At 43.0% G+C, this 19689-nt stretch overlaps 2 protein-coding genes across 26 annotated transcripts in view; one reads left to right on the forward strand and one right to left on the reverse strand.

Moving 5' to 3' along the window:
- map1aa (microtubule-associated protein 1Aa) overlaps positions 1-11744 on the forward strand; it is a 56638-nt gene extending 44894 nt beyond the window's left edge. The window contains 6 exon segments of the mRNA XM_034197512.1: positions 645-785; positions 899-6347; positions 6350-7507; positions 7510-7959; positions 8054-8280; positions 8780-11744. Coding sequence (XP_034053403.1) covers positions 645-785; positions 899-6347; positions 6350-7507; positions 7510-7959; positions 8054-8280; positions 8780-8935 — 7581 coding nt within the window. The 3' untranslated portion in view covers positions 8936-11744.
- A 3854-nt stretch (positions 11745-15598) lies between these two features.
- Positions 15599-19689, reverse strand: part of ppip5k1a (diphosphoinositol pentakisphosphate kinase 1a) — a 32207-nt gene continuing 28116 nt past the window's right edge. For 24 of the 25 annotated variants that reach the window (XM_034197511.1, XM_034197509.1, XM_034197497.1 and 21 more), the window contains 3 exons: positions 19521-19658; positions 19043-19156; positions 15599-18749 (listed from right to left, as the gene is read on the reverse strand). In XM_034197511.1, the coding sequence (XP_034053402.1) occupies positions 18148-18749; positions 19043-19156; positions 19521-19658 (854 nt within the window). In that variant the 3' untranslated portion in view covers positions 15599-18147. The remainder of the gene's footprint in view (positions 18750-19042; positions 19157-19520; positions 19659-19689) is intronic. The other variant, XM_034197496.1, reaches the window with a different exon arrangement.

Consider the following 19689-nt stretch of genomic DNA (forward strand, 5'->3'; position numbering starts at 1 on the left):
ACTTGGCACATTTAATAAAACAACATCATGAGATCTCAGGCAATATGTACTTTCAATTCGTCGAGAGATCAGAGAGCAGATATAAAAAGGTAGTTTACCCAACATGGCTTTGTAAATGAACATGTACCAATGACTGAGCCTCCGTACAGTTAGTGAAGGCAGACCTGCCTTGGCATACAGGGTACAGTGATGAGTAAGTGCTTTACAGTTAGTAACAAATCTCAGTGCACTGTGATAGGCGGCATCTAATTTTTCCAGGCAATGGGCAGGTGCATTCATATAGATCAAATCACCATAGTCCAGCACAGGTAAAAAGGTCACGGTGACTAGCCTTTTCCTGGCTTCAAAAGAGAAACAGGACTTGTTTCTGAAAAAGAAACCTAGCCTAACGCTCAGCTTTTTAAGCAGATTAATGACCTGAAGTTTAAAAGTAAGACAATCATCAAGCCAGATACCTAGGTATTTATAACAGGTAACCACTTTGAGTACTTGTCCTTGCATAGTAAGGACAAGGATGGCATCAAACTGTCAAACTCAATGGTACTAAAATTACTTTTGGGTCTGATGTTGGTGTCTTAAAGAAGGTTTAAATACTACAAAGCATTCATGTTGATTGTGAGTTGGTTATTCTGTACTTTACCCAGATTCGATCACTGATCACCGACTTTGCTGGGAATAAGTTGCTGATACTGTGCGGCCAGAGCTCTGAGCAGGGAGGTGACATCTTACTGCAAAGTGGAGCCTTCACCTGGCAGAACTTCTCTGACATAATCTCCAACCCTCAAGTAAGACCAGTGTGCTTTTATCTCCAAATCCTTTTTTGTACAGTCTCTGAATACACACTTATAAAACGTACATCGAAAGTGTTATTTTAGTTTGTTTTTTACTGTGTTCCCAGGTAACTGAACTTCTGTCCAAGGCCTCTTCAGAGCAGCCGTCCAGGCTTACTGTTTCCTGTCAGGGAGACGGGGGCTGGAGCTCCCTGGGCCAAAGCCAGGAGCAGCAGTCACTTCAAAATATTTTGGAATACCGCCTCAACCCTGAACCTAACCTCCCCGACATGGACGGAGTCACAGAGTTCACCGAGTATGTCTCAGAGACAGTGGATGTTCCATCATCCTTTGACCTTCTGGAGCCCCCGACCTCAGGAGGTTTTCTGAAGCTTTCTAAACCCTGCTGCTACATCTTCCCTGGAGGCAGGGGAGACTCTGCTCTGTTTGCGGTCAACGGATTTAACATCCTGGTGGATGGTGGGTCAGATCGAAAGTCTTGCTTCTGGAAGCTGGTTCGCCACCTCGACAGGATTGACTCTGTTCTGCTTACCCACATCGGTGCAGACAACCTCCCTGGCATCAATGGGTTGTTCCAGAGAAAGATTGCAGAACAAGAAGAGCAGCGTAACCAGGGATCTGGCTCCAGCAGCAATGGTGAATTTATGAAGAACCTTATCTCTCCCGACTTGGGGATTGTGTTTTTTAATGTCCCAGAGAAGCTTCGGATGCCTGAGTCCACGCTGAGAGTGAAGCGAAGCATTGAGGAAGCATCTCTTACATTGCAATACCTCAACAAGCTTGGTATCACGCCAGAGCCTCTTCACAGGGTAGTCAGCAACACCCTTGAACCCATCACACTATTCCATAAACTTGGTGTTGGAAAGTTAGACTTGTATGTCTTAAACCCTGTTAAAGAGAGCAAAGAGATGCAGTTTCTAATGCAGAAATGGGCTGGAAACAGCAAAGCCAAGACAGGGATTACGATGGCCAATGGAAAAGAAGGAGAAATATCTGTCCCGTATTTGACATCAGTTACCGCTCTCATTGTTTGGATTCCTCACCGTCCAACAGAAAAGATAGTCAGGGTGCTCTTCCCTGGAAATGCACCACAGAATAAAATCTTTGAAGGCCTTGAAAAACTGAAACACCTGGACTTCCTGCGATACCCAGTAGCTACCCAAAAAGATATATCATCAGGTGCACCTCCTCCTATCATCAAGCAGACCAAAATGAGATCAAGAACTGACAGCAAGGAAAGTCTCAAGTCTTCACCGAAACCACACTCTAAAACCACAAAGAAAGAAGCCAGTGGGCAGGAGGGAGAGTCCAAGAGTGACATTAATACAGAGAATAAAGTGGAAAAGACAGAAGAGAAGAAACCCAAAAGTCCAAGTCTAAAAGCCACCAAACAACAGAAAAACAGTGAGTTTGCTCCTGTTGCAGGCAACTTGGAGAAAAAGAAAGTATCAAAGGAAAAAACGTCAAAGAACGAGAAAGCTTCCAAGATGGATGAAAAGAAAGACAAAGAGAAAAAGGAAGTTAAGAAGGAGAAACGTGAAGTAAAGAAAGATGAAAATAAAAAGGAAGTCAAAAAAGAAAGCAAATTCAAGGAAGACAAAAAGAAGGATCCAAGTAAACCAGAGCTGAGAAAAATCACTAAACCTGACCTAAAGCCACTCACCCCTGAAGTGAGAAAAACTCTGCATAAGGCGAAGACTCAGGTTAAGCCAAAGACAGACAAAAATAAAGCAGTTAAAGAGAAAGCTAATGAGAAAAAGCCAGTCCCAAAAAACATTCCTGACGAGATCGCAGCAGCAGCTTTGGCTGACAGATCTATTGTGTCTTCCCCAGAGGACCTCACTGAGGACTTTGAGGCTCTGAAAAAGGAAGAGCGGTCCAAAGTCAAGTCTGAGCCGATCCAGAATGATGTGATGTTTGGGCACTCATTGTACGGAGATACTAAAGTTCCTTCCTTAGTTTTTACTGAAGATAAAGTCACATCCCAAGCCACTGAGATCAAATCTGCTTCACCCAAATCCCCTGTCAAAAAAGATGAAGACAACAAGGACAAGGACACATCAGTACAGATTAAAGCGACTGAGAAGAAGGAAGCAGGCAGTGGGTATGCCAAGAAGTTTGAAGAGGACCAAATTGGGAAATATGACGAATATGACAGCTCAAGAGACAGATCAAAGAAGAGTGACAGCTCAGAGGAGGAGGGTGATGTCATTGAAAAAGCTGACCTTGAAGGAACAGAAGATGATGAGGTCCTCAAATATAAAACAGAAGAGGCGAAAAAGGAAAAATCTGTCAAGGATTGGGACACCAAGCCAACTGAGACAAAACCTTTATCAACCACAGCCCTATGTGGACAAGTAACAGCCTCCGTCTCGGAGCAATTCTCCTTAATCCAAGACGAGACCATCCCCGGCTACTCCGAAACTGAACAGACCATCTCTGATGAGGAGATTCATGAAGAACCAGATGATAGGATCCCACAGCTGCGTTATGATGTGGGGTCCTATGACGTCTCTGTCCCTGACGTCCCTGGTACCTTTGACTCCATGCATGGTATGAAAGAGATGAAGTTCTCCGCCCTGTCTGATGTCAAACCTAAAGCCTTCCTGGGTGGTCACGAGCATGAGCTTGCACCTTACCCTGCCATCATTGCTGCTCCTCTTGCAGAAGAAGAGCACATCTCCTCTGCAACATCCATCACAGAATATGACAAATTGTCATCCTTTGCTACGTCCGTAGCTGAGGACCAGTCGATAGCCTCTGTGACAGCACCTCAGAACGAGGAGGCTGGGAGGAACTCTCTCCTGCTGGACACAATGAACAGTATCCCCTCACGCGCTGAGGCCGCCCATGGCAAAGATTATCTCCACTCAGCAGGAACCATCTCACCCACCTCCTCTCTGGAGGACGACAAGTGCTTTAAGTCTCCTTCCTCTGATGAATACCAGCCCAACATTCCTGAAATGGAAACTGATGCGAAGATCAAATCAGTCCATGAAGAGGAAGATGATGAGGAGGACGAGGATGAGGACCAGACTCCAAACGTTGACATCCCTTTGGGTAAACTGCAAGAGGGCTATGAACATGCAGCTTTCAAGATGCTCCAGGAGAAGGAGAAATCTCCCTCTGCCACTTTTTCTCCTCCTCCCCCTCCCTTCTTTACCATGCAGTACTCTACCACACAGGCTGTGAAAGATGACCAGTCCCTTTCTAAAGGATTTAAGACTGGGGAAGATATTAAGCCTGTTTCACCTCCTCTATCTTTCTCCCCTAGGTTAGATTTAGAGTCCCACTCCAGGCAGGAGAGTGAGGAAAGATGTTTGAGTCCAGATGACTCTACCATGAAGCTGGCTTCACCCACACAGTCTGTGCCTACAAGCAGTGGCTACTCTCCGACCGAAGATAAATCTTTTAAGACACAAGAAAAATATGTTAAAACTGACACCCAGAAATCACCCATTATCTCAGCTGGTGACAAGACAGTGTCAGCATCTGAAGAGTCTGAAGATTCTGAAGAATCACCTGAAGACAATGAGGAGGAAGATGACTTTTTCGCCAAAAATAATCTACAGCCCGCTGTTAAGGCCAAGATTATGGAGGCAAAAGAAGGGTGCTTCTTGGACGACGACTTCGCCTCTGAGGCAAAATCTGCAAAGACAGAAACTGAAGTCAAGACGTCGGACAAGACACAGGTGGCATTCAGCACAGAGGTGAAACCCAAACCTCAAGTGATGTACTCTGATGAAGGTGAGGATGACAATGATGATGATATCCCAAGTAGGATAGGACCAAATAAGCCCTTACCAGCAGATCAAAGCAAAGTAGACTTAAAAAATGAAGGTACAGAGAAAACTGATTCTAAAGATTCTGAGAAAAATGTTCATTTCAGTCTCTCCAACTTTCCAGAGAAGGAGAGCAAAGAAAAGGCAATATATATAAGACAGGACACGCCCTATGTGCATGGCAAAACATTCTCTTACGGTGACATTTACGGCTCAGTGGACTCTGATTCATATAACCAGGATTCCTTAGATAAAGTTGACAAGGACACGGCACAGAGTGAAATAGATGCCAATAAACCCCAAGCGCCATCACCTACGGACAAGATGTCAGAGAAGGGGGGATTCACCGATTCTTGGGGAAAGGATTCCTCCCCTTCGTGGCTCGACTCCAAGAGTACTTCTGCTAAACCTCCATTTGAAGAGGTAAAAGGAAAGGCGACCTTTGAATACAACACAGGAAGCCGATTCCCTTCAGTGGCTGATAGACCCGAGGCCTCGTCCACTTCTCTATCATCAGAAAAAGACGCCTCTTTTAAAAGCCAGACTGACGGCACAAAGCCCCAGACGTACTCCTCAAGGACAGCGTTTGAAACTGACAAACCTGCCGCCACAGGTTACGGTGAGAAAGGAGCAGGCTTGGAGATTGATATGCGAAAAATAACTGCAAGGGATGAGGAGGACTATGATGATGATGAAGTTGCAGATGAATACGACGAGGAAGACGAAGACGAAGAGGACGAGGAGGACGAAGACGAATGTGCTGTCGATTCTGATATGGAGAAAGGTGCCAAAGAGAGGTCTGAAAAGGAGGTAAAGAGTCCAGTCAGTGAAATGTTTGGCTCAAATAGGCCTGAATGTATGGTTTCTATGGCGGGGTACGGTTATAACAGCCAGGGGAAGACTGAAAATGAGGTAAAGAGTCCAGTCAGTGAAATGTTTGGCTCAAATAGGCCTGAATTTATGGTTTCTATGGCGGGGTACGGTTATAACAGCCAGGGGAAGACTGAAAATGAGGTAAAGAGTCCAGTCAGTGAAATGTTTGGCTCAAATAGGCCTGAATTTATGGTTTCTATGGCTGGGTACGGTTATAACAGCCAGGGGAAGCCGAGCAGCCCCCCTTCAATTAAGAAGGCTGAACACGAGGCTCAGATTGACTCCTCATCCAGTGGAAAGCCAATGGATTTAGGAGCTACAGGTTTCTCTGGCTCCTCCTCAGGGTTTGAGTACTCATATGGAAAAGTTGAGAAAGACTCATTTTTATCAAGTCACACAGACAAAGGTAAAGAGGATCTCACGTTGAAATCAGCAGAGGACATTTATTACCAGAGTGACAGGGCTGATCCCGATTTTGAGAAACAGAAAACACCAGACCTTCTGAGCAAGAAATCACTGGACTCAAACTTCCAGTACACAACTGGCCCTGGGTACTCTTCTTCTTCGGCCTACAGCTACTCCTCCTCCACCTCAGGCTCCCTTTCCACCAGCCGCCAGTTCGGAGAGGAGCTGGAGACTCCTGCCGAGCCTCTTTTTGAGTACTCCTCTTTTAAAGATGAACACTCACTTGCCATGGATTCTCCATTGTCTGGCTCCACTGGTGCTAAAGACGACTATCTAGAAGTTTCTGAAAGACACATCACAGCTACAACCACGGCTGAGTCCACCCGTTTCTCACCTCGCAGCCCATTTGAGGAGGTCAAATCTTTCCCCTCACATTCGTCCACTGCTTTTGCAGGGGACAAGAAGGAGCATACCGCTTCTTTAGGTGGCGTTATGGACAAGGGCCTCAATCTGACTGTTTCTATAAGCCGGAATGGTCTCAAGGGTCGAAGCCAGACACAGCTGTTGGGTTCAAGGCCTCTGCAGGACCGTTTGCTCAACCTGCAGAGCTATCAAAGGACAAAGAGGCAGCCAGTGCTGCTCTTTTTGGTGTCACTTCCTCACCACGTCCAGACATAGAAGGCAAGCATTACTTTGAGGAGACGGACAGCAGTGAAGAAGAAGAAGAAGATGAGGACGCGTACATGCGCGAGATGACTCGAAAGTCACCTTCTAGTGGCCCGGCTGGTGGCCTCTCATTTACAGACAAGCCTGTTCTTTCAGCTGCAAGTGAAAAGACAGCTGGTGCAATCCCTGAGGTTCTTGGGTCCTACATGCCCTCACCCTTCCAAGTCAGCAAGCCAGACACAACAAACGGACCCACAGAGGTCAGCTTGAGCACCACCCTACCTGCTGGAGCGGAATCCAGTGGTGCATCTTCAGGATCTGCTAAGGTGGAACCCAAAGTTGGAGCTGCAGCTTACAAGAGCTCTTTTGAGTGGGAGATGTCACAGCCCCAGATGGGAATGGTGCCCGGAGACTCCCCTCCCCATTACCGTGATGAAGATGAGTTTGAAGAGGAGTGTGAGATGGAGCCAGAGCACCCTGTTCGCCCACTGTCACTCTCTTCAACTGATCAGCCGTTTCACTCTCCGTTCTACGCTGAAGAGTGCAGCCGAGGAGGCCAGGATGACGACGATGAGGACAGCGATGAGGACCTTGCTGGCGATGTGCCCATGGGAGCCACCTCCTCCTATACCAGCCGCAGCTCCCCCGGATATTCTTCCTCCGAGTACAGGCAGGCAAAACATGACCTCTCACCTTCCTTCATCAACCCATGCATGCGTCACGTATCCAGCGATGAGGATGATGAGGAGCATGGCCGCAGAAGTGACCAATCGCAGGAGGCCGATGAGAATGATTTGTCGGTCAAGAGTCGGGCTCACAAACAGCCGTCACACAGCAGGGAGAGCAGCTCCCTGCACCAAGCTGGTGGCATGTCAGCAGGGCTGGGTCTGGCCACAGAGGACACACCACCAACCTCTGTCAGCGAGTCTTCAGCCTCTCAGTCAGACTCTGATGGGCCTCCGGGCACTGAGGAATACCCCACAGTCGCCGGTGAGGGAACATGGACTCTGATGAAGATGCAGACTATATGCCTGTTGATAAATTATCGGCCACAGGAGGGGGCAGCCATCATTCCTCTAGGAGGACTGACCCTCCTCCTGCTCCCGTCATGGACCCATGCCCTCACCCCCCACGTCCAGACGTTTGCATGGTTGATCCTGACACTTTGGATTATGGCTTGGTTAAAAAAGAGCCAAAAGTCAAGAGCTTGAAAAAGACTTCGGGTAAAACCAAGTCAGCATCCCCGGCCAGGCGCAAGAAGTCTCCCATGCCAGTCAAACAGACGGCATCCCCTCGTACCGCCTCACTGAAGAAGAAGGAGTCAGACAAAAGCTCACGTATGTCCCGTCTGTCTGACGGACAGGGCTCCAAAGAGGATGACCTCTCCAGGTCGAGCTACAACCCTGGCAAGAGCCTGACTAACGGTGTCAAGAGCAGTTCAGGTGGGCAAATTATGAAAAAAATGTGAAAGCTTTCAGATTTAGTAAGTTAAATGTTTTTTGCACATTGACAGCAATTTTTTGTTATTTCACTCAGGCTCTCAGAAGTCCGGCTCTGCAGCTGCTTCTGGCCTTCCTATTTATGTGGACTTGGCCTACATTCCAAACCACTGCAGTGCCAAGAATGTGGACCAAGAGTTTTTCAAACGCATTCGCTCTGCGTACTATGTGGTCAGCGGGAACGATACAGCAAGTGGTGAACCAAGCCGGGGAGTCCTCGATGCACTGCTTGATGGCAAAGCTCAGTGGGGTTCAAACCTCCAGGTAATATTTTTGACGCCATACTCAGCTTGATGCTGACAATAATTTGGCATATTTAAAGATGTTGTCCCTGTAGGCCACAATACACATACACCTTAAGCAATTGCACTCTTTAAAAGGCCAAGACAGATACATTTCCAACAAAATGCTGGTCATGTATAGTAAAAAAGGGAGATGTGTGTGCAGCGCACCCAATGAATCTTGGATTGATTCCGAGTCCCTCCCCTCGACGGCAAAGTAAAAACTAAGTGTGCGAAAGCATAATATTTCCCTGAGGATGTAGATAGAAGAGTGAACAATCATACTCTGTCTTTAAGCCTTTAAGTTAAAAGGGCTCTCATTTACAGCCGATTTCTCCACACATTCTATGAAACTAATTATCCTGAAATATTTGATTGTTGTATACTAGCTCTTGATTTTCTATACACCATGATAAATCATGCTGTTATCCTCTCTACCGAGTGAGTCATGATATTTCCTGGTCTCTTGTCTTATCGCTCAGGTCACGCTGATCCCCACCCATGACACAGAGGTGACCCGTGACTGGTACCAGCAGACTCATGAGAGGCAGCAGGAACTCAACATCATGGTCCTGGCCTCCAGCAGCACCGTTGTTATGCAGGACGAGTCTTTCCCCGCCTGCAAGATCGAGTTTTAAGACCCTCGTTTCCCCCTCTCCCTCCTCCTGGCCTCCCCAGTGTAGATCTGGTTTTAATTGCTCTTCTCTATAGCCTGATATGCAACTCTGCCTCTGCTTTGGGCACTTAACCAAAAGCAGAAACAGACCTGGATAACTGTCTATGTTTTTCTAGATTTGTATTTATTTATAAGCTTGTTGTGGCTATCAGCATTTGTATTACAAAGGTAGTTTTCTGACTGTGTCCTCCACTACAATATTATTATTTCTCAGGCCTATGAATGGGAGAGTTTTTTTCTGTTCCTTTACATATCTTTTTACCAAACCCTGTGAGACAATGACGTCTTTATTGGCTCAGAAAAAATGCCCATTGTATTGTAAAAAGAAAATCATATAGGAAACAACGTAAATTAACAATCGGTTGCTTGTCTTCTAATTGGCCTAAACGAAAGCACAAGTTTACACACCTTAAAAGCCAGCAACAAAATCGAGTGCATCGTGGACAAAACGTCGATCCTTTCTCAATGTGATCAATTGAATCGAAAGTCATTATTACAGGCTACTTGTGATTAGCTTTCCCTAACTTTATTCTATATTCCCGTTCAACTTTCTTCTAAAACAATGGCAGTCCCAGTGTTGAACTTTGTGCCTCCTGACATAGTGCGATAGAACACGTTCAATCTGTCTTTTGAGCATATTAGCCGTAGCGTAGGAAAAAGTATATTAAAAAATCTGTCTTGTAGTGATATTTCTACGGTAAACTCAAAGTGAAAATCAATCTTTAAAGTACGATTTTCTCGGTGGCTGTTATTTGTTACGCTAGATCTGGAGAAAAACATTTCTCTCTATAATTGTTTCCGTAGTCTTTGGTGTATTCTTTCAGTGTATTTCCAGTTAACACGTTGTTGCAGAGGATCATGAGGAGAACTGAAGGCAGATGCGGTGAAACGAGTACAAATTCATCATCCTGAGTTTTGGATTCTGCCCGTTTATCTCTTAACATATAAAACAGTGCTCAAGCTTAGAGGAAGGTTGACAAACCTTATACAGTATCTGTTGCTGCGCCTCAAAGATCTTTAAAGCTGTGTTAAATAACGTAGAATGTATTCCACTACAACATTAGGAACATGTGGTTGCGAGGAGAGATTGTGTTTGCCTGGTGAACAAAGGTGGTCGGTTTGCTTGATAGTTAGAGGTTGGACTGTCACCCACATGTGCCTTTCTGTCCTGCTTTGCTGGAAAGGGGAAATGAAATGTGGTTTTTCGTCGTATAAATTTAGCTGGTCTCCTCTGTTGTCGGTGAGAACATCATTGCACAAAACAAGGTCAAGAGTTGTACATATTGAGCATAAAATGGCACTTTTAAGATCACCGCCACGGTGCGTTTTAGATTTCCTGGAGCTGCCACTCGAAAAAGCACAACCAGTAACCAGTGTGCAAAACTTTAAGCAATCTTAAATTAAGCAACACATAACAGCATTTGCAAAGAAAAAATTGGCAGTTTTAGTTTTTTTCTGGTTACTTTTAATTATCGTAGAAAAGTTTGCTAAATTACTTTTTAAGAAAATAAAATTGTCAACATTTAACTAGTGATTTGTTGTTCTTCCGGTGGCAAATCAGTGGATGTTTTTAAGTTACACTTAATTAACTTATTATATATATAAATATAGGTGCTTTTATTTGATATTGATGATTTTAAATTTTGATAGGTTTTAAGTATTTTTTAACAAATCTTAACTACCCAACAAAACTCAAGGACCAACACGCATCACCAGGGTTGCTCTTTTATGATCCACATTACAGATCAGATATTCCCCTGTATGATATTTTATCCCCTCGGTGCATGGACACAGAAGCATGTACATAAAGGCGATAGCTCTTAAACAAGCAGGGGGCCTGCCGGACCTCAGCGGCTCCAGTCGATTTGAATGTGAAGATGCAGATTTACCTTTACGTTCTCCGTGGAGGACTTTGATCTCCTGGCTGCCTTGGTTACTGTGCATCATGTGGTACATCTGACTCATCGCTCACGCCGGGCGGCAACAACCGAACTGTTGTAGCCTGTAATACATCTGGACTTTGTGTAGGGCAAAAACCTGTTTATTTAGATGACACACATTATGATTTTCTGTCCTAAATGATAAAATAAGAAATACTCAGTGCTGATTTAAAAAGGTCCATTAACAGCGTCTTTGATAAAAGAGGGTCAATGCATTCCTGTTTAATACTGCATCACTGTAAAGGTTAATAATAACAAACGAACACTACTCATATGAGCAGACACTCAAAACCCAAACTGCCAGACACTCATATCAATACATTTATACCTATAAAGGATTTCCTATTACTCACACCTTTTTCCAGACAATGCTTAAAAAACACTCACAGCTGCATTTTCGTATCGTGCAACAAAAAATAAGAAAATATAAATATCTGTGGGCATTCAAACTTGTTTGCCGTGAAACAAATCATCATAAAGACTTGGATTTCAGTGAGCCCTGCTTGTACGTGCATGTGTAACTTTTGAGTTCTCCTGTAATGTAATAGCTGATGAAAAAATGCGACTTACCATAGAAATGCTATTTTAAAAGATGTATATTAAAGAAGTTAAGCTGTGTGGAACTAAGGAGGCACATGTAACCCTGGCTGTGCAGAAAAGAAAGCATCGTGATCGTTTATTTTTCTCCTTTCTGCTTCATCTCTTGTTTTAAGTGCAATATTATCTTTATCTTTAAATGCTTAAAAAAAATTAAATAGAAAAACTGATTTATTGTTGAAAAGGGAAAAAGTGTGGTGAAGACCAATAAAAACATCATTTACTGAAGAAAAATGTCTCCCTCTTTTTCCCCCGTACTATTGTATTTCATTCATGTTTTTCCTCTTTAAAAAGGCACTATTGTGCTTTTTAGGTTTTCCCTTTCCTGTAGTTGGTTAGTGTGGTCCAAACATTCCCACAGTCCCACCCTGCCTGAAATGCCTCCATTGGACTCCTTTGTTTACTTCCATAACAAAGTGACATCACTATGTAACACTTGAGCTTCTATTGGCAAGCGCTCCAACACATTGTACGTGATAGGCTAAGGGACGGGACCTCTCTGAGTGTAGTGTTGACCAGCTAACCAATCAGAGCAGACTGGGCTCTGGTTTCAGACAGAGGGTGTAAAGAGGTGCTGCAGCACAGGCAGTATGAGAAAAATAAAGAGCTTTATGATCATTAAAGCATGGAGGCATGTCACTGGAGAGACACTACATACTAATATGAAAGGTCTCTATGACCTGCTGGACGTGATAGAGAAAACTTAAATTTGATTATTAAAGTAATCATAGTTCATCCTCTGGGCACCATGAATATCTTAACAAACTTTGATGGCACTCCATTAAGACAGTATGTCAAGATGTCCAAATACAAAGTCTGAATGTTGATCTGTAGTCTGTGATTGAAAATAGTCATTAGGATGTAACTCCTTTGGCTTATAAATGTCCAACAGAAAGAGGAACAACCTCTCAGATCTCCTATACAACCCTATTGAGTCCCGACGGTCCCGACACACAACCCAAGGCTTTGCAGACACCAGTTTTCCTTCCTCACTGCCTCAGTGTAAGGATGATGTCATCTAGTGGGACATGGGAACAATATGGGCTTTGTTCTGACTCTAAGACCCTTTTCAACAGTTGGTGCTGGTGGAGTTTCAACTCGCTGTTTTTTTGTCAGACACGGTTTGGTCTTTGTGCAGCTGATACTGTGACGGAGGAAGGAGCAGGCTGGAAGTTGGAGCACAATCCAGCTGAATGAATGCTGCAATGACATCACCTCCTGGGTCACATGACCAGGGTGGAGAACAGAGCAACAGCTGTGACACCTTCCCTTTTCTTTAGATGAGGAAAATATCCAAGTACAGGGCTGAGTATTTAAAGATGTCACATACATCTACCAAGTTTCACTTACAGATTAACATTTCACAAACAAAAATGATGTGCTTTTAAAATATGGTGAATCAATACAGTCCACCTAGATCAGGGGTGTCAAACTCAATTTCATCGTGGGGCACATCAGCATTATGGTTACACTCAAAGGGCCGGTTGTAACTATATAAATATACAGTACCAGTCAAAAGTTTGGACACACCTTCTCATTCGAAGGTTTTTTTATTTATTTTAATAATTTTCTACATTGTAGATTAATACTAAAGACATCAAAACTATAAAAGAACACATGGAATTATCTAGTAAACAAAAAAGTGTTAAAAGATCCAGAATATGATTTATATTTTAGATTCTTCAAATGAGCCCCCTTTTGCCTTGATGACAGCTTTGCACACTTTTAGCTTCTCTATATACATATATAATATATATTAAATCATGTATTATATTATATTATTTTTGGCTCTGCATAGGATTATTATTAGTTCTGGTAATAACTTCATAAATAACTCCGTCTGAAAGCAGAAGTCTAGGGCAAATACAGGGGGTCCGCGGGGTCTTAAAAAGTATTAAAAGTTGATAAATCAATTTAGCGAAAATTAAGGCTATTAAAAAGTATTAAACGGCATTTTCCAAGGTATTACATTTTGTAGCTTGTTTTCAATAAGTATATCAATGGTCCAAAGAGGTTGTATTCTACAGTCTGCCTGAATGTCATCATGGCGTAGGTGTGTAGTGTGATTCTGTGTAGTTTATTTATGGCATCCCGTTGGATTGGACGTCATCTGAACAGGACATCGCACGCTCACTGCTTGATAGCGGGGAGGTCCGTTTACGCCGGTTGTTAAACAACATCGTTTTGGGGAAATGCAAGTCTGCGTCCAAATGGTTGGAAGATAAGGAGGAAGGACAATCAATACTGTATAGTCAATGTGAGGTAAAGTGTGTCGCCAATGTAACCGGTTAAAACTCCAAGTGGCGATGAGGTCTTAAAATTAAAAGCGCAATATTTGATTCATGTATGTGCAATAAGGAAAGTGCTGTACCTGTATGTTTCTTGTTTGTTTCTTTGCCATGTGATATGTGATCTCTGTTCTGTATCTATGACTGATTGACCTGAATGTTTTATGTTTATTATCTCGATGCCCAAGACAAATTTCTCCTAAGAGAGACAATAAAGCTCCATCTTATAAAATGTATGAAAAGGGTCTTAAAAAGGTATTCAACTTGACTTCAGGATTCCTGCGTATACCCTGAAATAATTGAAAGCAAATATTCAACAATTACACCAATTGTATTGTATATAATATTCTTTGCAAGCTCTTGCGGGCCACGTAAAATGAGGTTGCGGGCCCTTTGGGCCCACGGGCCTTGAGTTTGACACCCTTGACCTAGATAAACTAATATAAAAAAGTAAATATGAGCTAAACCAGCTACAACAATAGGAAGCCATTTACACCTTACCATTATAATATTCCAGTATAACTTTAATTATAAACTAATCAAATAGTTACATCTTTAATAGTTATATATTTTGTTTTAACTGTGCTGTCGCCACTTTGACTTAATTGAACCAACAAGTTCAAACAGAAGCAGCTGAACATGAACTTGCCAGAATAAAAACGTTACATTTGAAAAATCTGATTTTGAATCATAAGCCAGCTATGAAATCATAGATCAAGGAAACTATATTACAGACCAGCCATTTAATACTACCGGTACATCGAAATATTTAAAAATGATATAACTTGTTTAAAAGTATAGAAATGTAATCCTCAGTCTTATTATGTACTACACTTACATAGCATTTATATTTTAGGAGAGGATGTTTTATATTGTAGTTTATAAAACCTTTTTTATTTTAATGTCTGAGTGGAAATTTTACTTGACCTTCTTGTGTTTTTATGGCTAGCTTTTTTAATTTATTTTGTATTCTAATGTTTATATACTTATCATTTAATGTATCTTTTATTTTGTTCTTAAAATGGAGAAAAAAAAACAATATGCCCCCAGGTAAATATTCTCTTCCACTCACAACATGAATCTACCTGCCAGTAATAAATAACATGTGACCTTCCCCTGCGTCCCTCTTGCTTTTCTTTCCTCCTCAGCTTACATTACTCTCACCGGTGACCTTCACACTGACAGCAAACCACGTGATAATGCTGACTGCAGGCGTCTCCAAACTAAAACAGATTTATTTCAGAAAGTAACGCTGAGTGACTTCAGAGGTCATTTACCTGCCGACACCTGAGTATCATCGTCAGGGAGGACCATCCTGCGGTGCTGTTGATCTGGGGCTGTTTTTTATTGCTTGGACTACTTAATTCTGGTAAAATATAAACCTGAAAGGAGAAGAGTGGAGACAGTTTGAGCGATTAATGCTCTTAGTTTATCACTTATTCATCTCCATACACGTTAGGTGTTAAATATTCATCTGCCATATTCAAAGCAATCCATCAGTTTGTATGTAACATGTTGTAATCCACCAGGTCTAATACTTTTCCTCCATTTGCCTCGTCTACTGGGAAAGATTATATGGATTATTGGGCAGAGAAAATGTCATTATTGATTTTTTATTTTGTAAAATTTAAATTATATTTAAAAATGAAGAATTTGTATATGTGTTACATTTCGCACATCATTTCTGAAATTCTAAACATTTTCAAAAATTCATGTAAACTTTAAAGATTTTGTTCTTAAACTGGATTTTTTTTGGAATGATACTAAAGCAAATAATGAAGTAGAACCGACACACTTGAATGACACTCCAATAGCTGTATTTGTAACATTGTTAGAGGCAATACAGAATATTGTGTCTGTTTCACATAACGACCATTCTAAATCCAAATGGTTAAGCTTCACACAGACGGGCGGTTTAAACCAGGACAGAGAGCATTTGTGGAATCAGCTCAGTAGAGTTAGTACAGATTTGAAGAAAACACACATTGTGCATCCTGACCTAAGCTTGATGATCCAACAGGGAGAAATGTCAGACATGTGATTTCAGTTCACGAAGCACTCCGAGCAGGTTTTAAAGGTCAATTCACAGAAATTACAAAACAGATTTTTCTAGCCTATAGTGGCATTTAGCTATGGAGCCCGAATGTTGAGACATGTATCTGAGTTTTCTGCCTGTCCTCTGAAGCACCAGAAGGGAACAGAGTTTGGGTTATGGTACTCTCAGGTTTGAAGTAAGGCCTCAAGACTCACATTGTGACATCACTCAGGGTGTTGTAGTTACAGGTGCAACTAGTTACACCGTGTTCTATCAAACTGTAGCATAGATTTTAAATGAAATTATAGAAAATCTGCAAAGAAAAAAGCGAACCTTTTGCACTTTTCATTCCCTACTACTATCCATATGGAGTTGAGCGCATTAAGATACAGTCGGTTGCTGACTCTTCAGTTATGTTCCATAAAGCACTGCAGAAGAAAATCCAACAAGATGAGCCTTAAAGCTTCTGAGTATGGGAAGCATGTATAAATGTCACATTCATGCTCGTTTCATGAATTGTACTACACACATATGTTATGTTATAGTCAGATCTTTAAACTCTTTTGCAAAACCTTTCCTTTTTTTAAAACGCATACTTGAAATGATCAAAAAACCCTACTTACTGATATTTAACCTGAGGTTAAGATGCACTCTGAACTATCCAGAGTGATGGGGTCTCTAGTTCTGGAAAGACCCACTGCTACACATTTTTTGAGCACAATTTCAGACAATAATGTCAAAGATAGAAATCTGAAACCCAGAACGAATACAACCAAAACTATCTGCCCTGCCTCACTTACCTCAAGGGAGCACATGTTTTCAGCTTTTTGTAATTTGAGTAAATTGACCCTTCAAGCAAACAGCACCTGCAGCACAAAAGCAAAACAGAGTGAGTATCTGTTTCAAACCGACAGGGTGAAAGGTCAGAGCCTCCCTGACTCACAGTTGTGTTTCCCCCCTCTACACTATATCGTAATGTAACATCACATCTCACTGATTGAACAGAGAATAGCACTTCAGCGTACTCATGTACCTGAATTGCTTATCATCATGTGTGTAGCCCCCCCCCCCCCCCACACACACCTGCTACATACCTGCTTGCCACAATAAAAGCACATTGAATCACTCCTCCCGTTTGTTCGCTGATAAAAGGAATTAGCTTGTTGACCAAAACATATACGATAGCTATGGTATAATAACATATCTGATGTGGGCATCAAAAATACCAGAAGAGTATTACAGTAAGATGACATTTCTTAATAAATGTTTTTGTATCCATCAGTTCCTACCGAGTATATTCAATCTTCTTTGGCTGTAGGCCATGTACGCAGCTTGACCTGGAGATTTACTGACAGAAGCCTTTTTTTAACTGACATTATAACAAAAACATTCTGACTAACGAATATTTAGCTTTTGTTTGTTTTTTCTTTAAAATTAAAACGCAGATACTAAACATAAGAAGCTCAGAAGAGAACACACACTGGGGTAAGACGAAGAGCAGAAAAGCCACAGATTATATCTTCAAGGCCTTGCAAGTTACTTCCTGTGTTTCTAATAAAATAAGTGAGCTTATAAGTAACATTATCCTGTAACAAACAAAGGACCCTTGCCCCGATGCCAGGACATAAACCCTGATACCCGTCACGGGACTATGATGGAGGTTATGGAAGCTGATCATGGGAAAACGTCATCTGTCCAAAGGTAAAGGCTAAAAGGTAAGACGACACAAGTTAAAGTTCCATTGATCAATATCTCCATGGTCACTTTGAATCAATTGAACACATAACATTTGGAAACTATTTCTTAAGGCCTCTTTAAGCACATTTCTTTTGAGATTATGGGTGGAGAACAAATCCGAGTTTAAACAGTTTTATAATGTGATAAAATGTCTCGCTCTGCCCCAGTGGCCCAAACGGATGAATCCAGCTTTAAGGAAAGGTTTGTGTTACCGCTAATAAGCAACAGTAACAGGGAGTTTGACGATAAAGCTTCAACTTACAACACTTGGCTCTCTACGTCTATAAAGACAGAACCAGTAGACTGTCAGAGGATGCTCAGTGGCGTCACTGGCAAGCCCCGATGTGCTTTCTAAAAAGGCGATGAGCAGCACTTATGGCACTGTCATATGATTATTCTAAGCAGAGCCTAGTGAGGATCAGCTGCCCATTCATTATTACTCAACACACAGTATTCATCAAGCAGGAGGAGGCCAGGGCGAGTGTCACACAGTACAACGCCTCACTGCTCATGATTGACAGCCAGGATGTAAAGTTACAGTAGTGTCTGACGGATCTGTTCCGAAAGTCTCCATGCTCTACGGCTCTGCTGATTGAGTTGCTCCACCATCTAGAGGCGTCTCAGGTTGGGGGACATCTTCTGGGCTGTCCATCCACAGCTCCATGGACTCCTGGGTGTCGAAGAACTCGTCGAGTCCCTCGGGGGACTGTGGCGTCTGGGAGCTGGAGCCTGCCTCGCTGCTGCTCTCCCGGAGCTCCAGCAGCACGGGCAGAGAGCCGGGGAGGCAGTAGCCCTCCATCCGAGAGAGGGTGAGCTCCACTAACGACGAGCAGGGCGGAATCGGGCAGGGATCTGAGGCTTCCCTAGCCGGAGGAGTCACTTCCTGTGTGTGTTCAGGATCGTTAGGCTGGCGATCTGTAGCGGGGCCAAGCTCCCCGTCTTCCTCTGATGAGTTATTAGGAGTCAGAGGGACTTCGGCGAGGGTTGTGGTCGGGTCATTTCCCTGTGACCCGGAGGCGGGCGCCGGCTGATTGGAAATGTTTTGAGACGAGTGAGTCTCCTCGCTGCTCTGGGGGGTGAGAGAGATCTTATCACTGAAACTGAAGCGTGGGGAAGTGTCTGCTGTGGTGGGAGAAGAAGGCCCGGCGCTGGATACTGTGCTGGATGGACCGCTGCTGTCTGTGGGAGCAGAATATAAACCAAGTGTGAGAGGAAATAACACAACATGATTCATTTTGGATAAACATCATCCCTGGGGGGGCGAAGCAGCACAAAGAAGTGAAATAAATAATATGTCATTTGCAAGAAAAGACCAGAGATAACAGACAGCAACAGTGGCAACAAATGGAGGCTGCAATGGACGATTTGTGTTCTATAAATAACCCTCACACGTCTGAAACTGAGACAGCCGCGGGAGGCCAACCTAAAAATGTCAAATCTCGGATGGAACATGGAGATGCTTGGATACTCACACCAAGGAGGTCTGTCAGAACGAGATCTGAGAGAGATGGAGGAAGAGACTCTCTGAGGGATGTACGAGTCCACTGACGGATGGTTCTGTGCGTCCAACATGGCCGACTGCAGAGCTGCAGGGATAAACAAAAAAAATACAGATCAGGATAAAAAGGGGTTTTGAATGGGATTCAAAACTGGAAACAACAATGTTTATTTTTTGTGTGATTAAGTTACTAAGTATCGCTGCTTGGAGAAGTTGCGTACCAAAAATAAGCACTTTTGGTGAACGTACAATGATGCATTATTGCCTGGAGCAATGCATTTCACCGTTTTTAGCCAGCTGTGGCGCTATAGCTTAATAGTGGACCAATTAAAAAAATAGCTTTTCCCATTAGTCACTTAGGCAAAAACATTGGTACATATAGTTGAATCTTGATTCCGGATGCTGATGATTATGATGTTTACAGTAAATTACATTTTTGATGTCTGTTTTACCTCTGGTAGTCCTCGTGTGTGGATCCCCTGCACTCTCGCACACACCAGCGAGGAACTCTGCGACCTGTTTTAGCGACAGCGAGTTGTGCAGCGTTTCCAGCGGATAGATGGAGGGTACCATGGAGCAGCCTTCGAAGCCTGCATCAGAGGAGAGACATGACGCCCGCAG

Source organism: Gymnodraco acuticeps, unplaced genomic scaffold (genome assembly GCF_902827175.1).
Source record: "Gymnodraco acuticeps unplaced genomic scaffold, fGymAcu1.1, whole genome shotgun sequence".
Taxonomy (NCBI): domain Eukaryota; kingdom Metazoa; phylum Chordata; class Actinopteri; order Perciformes; family Bathydraconidae; genus Gymnodraco; species Gymnodraco acuticeps.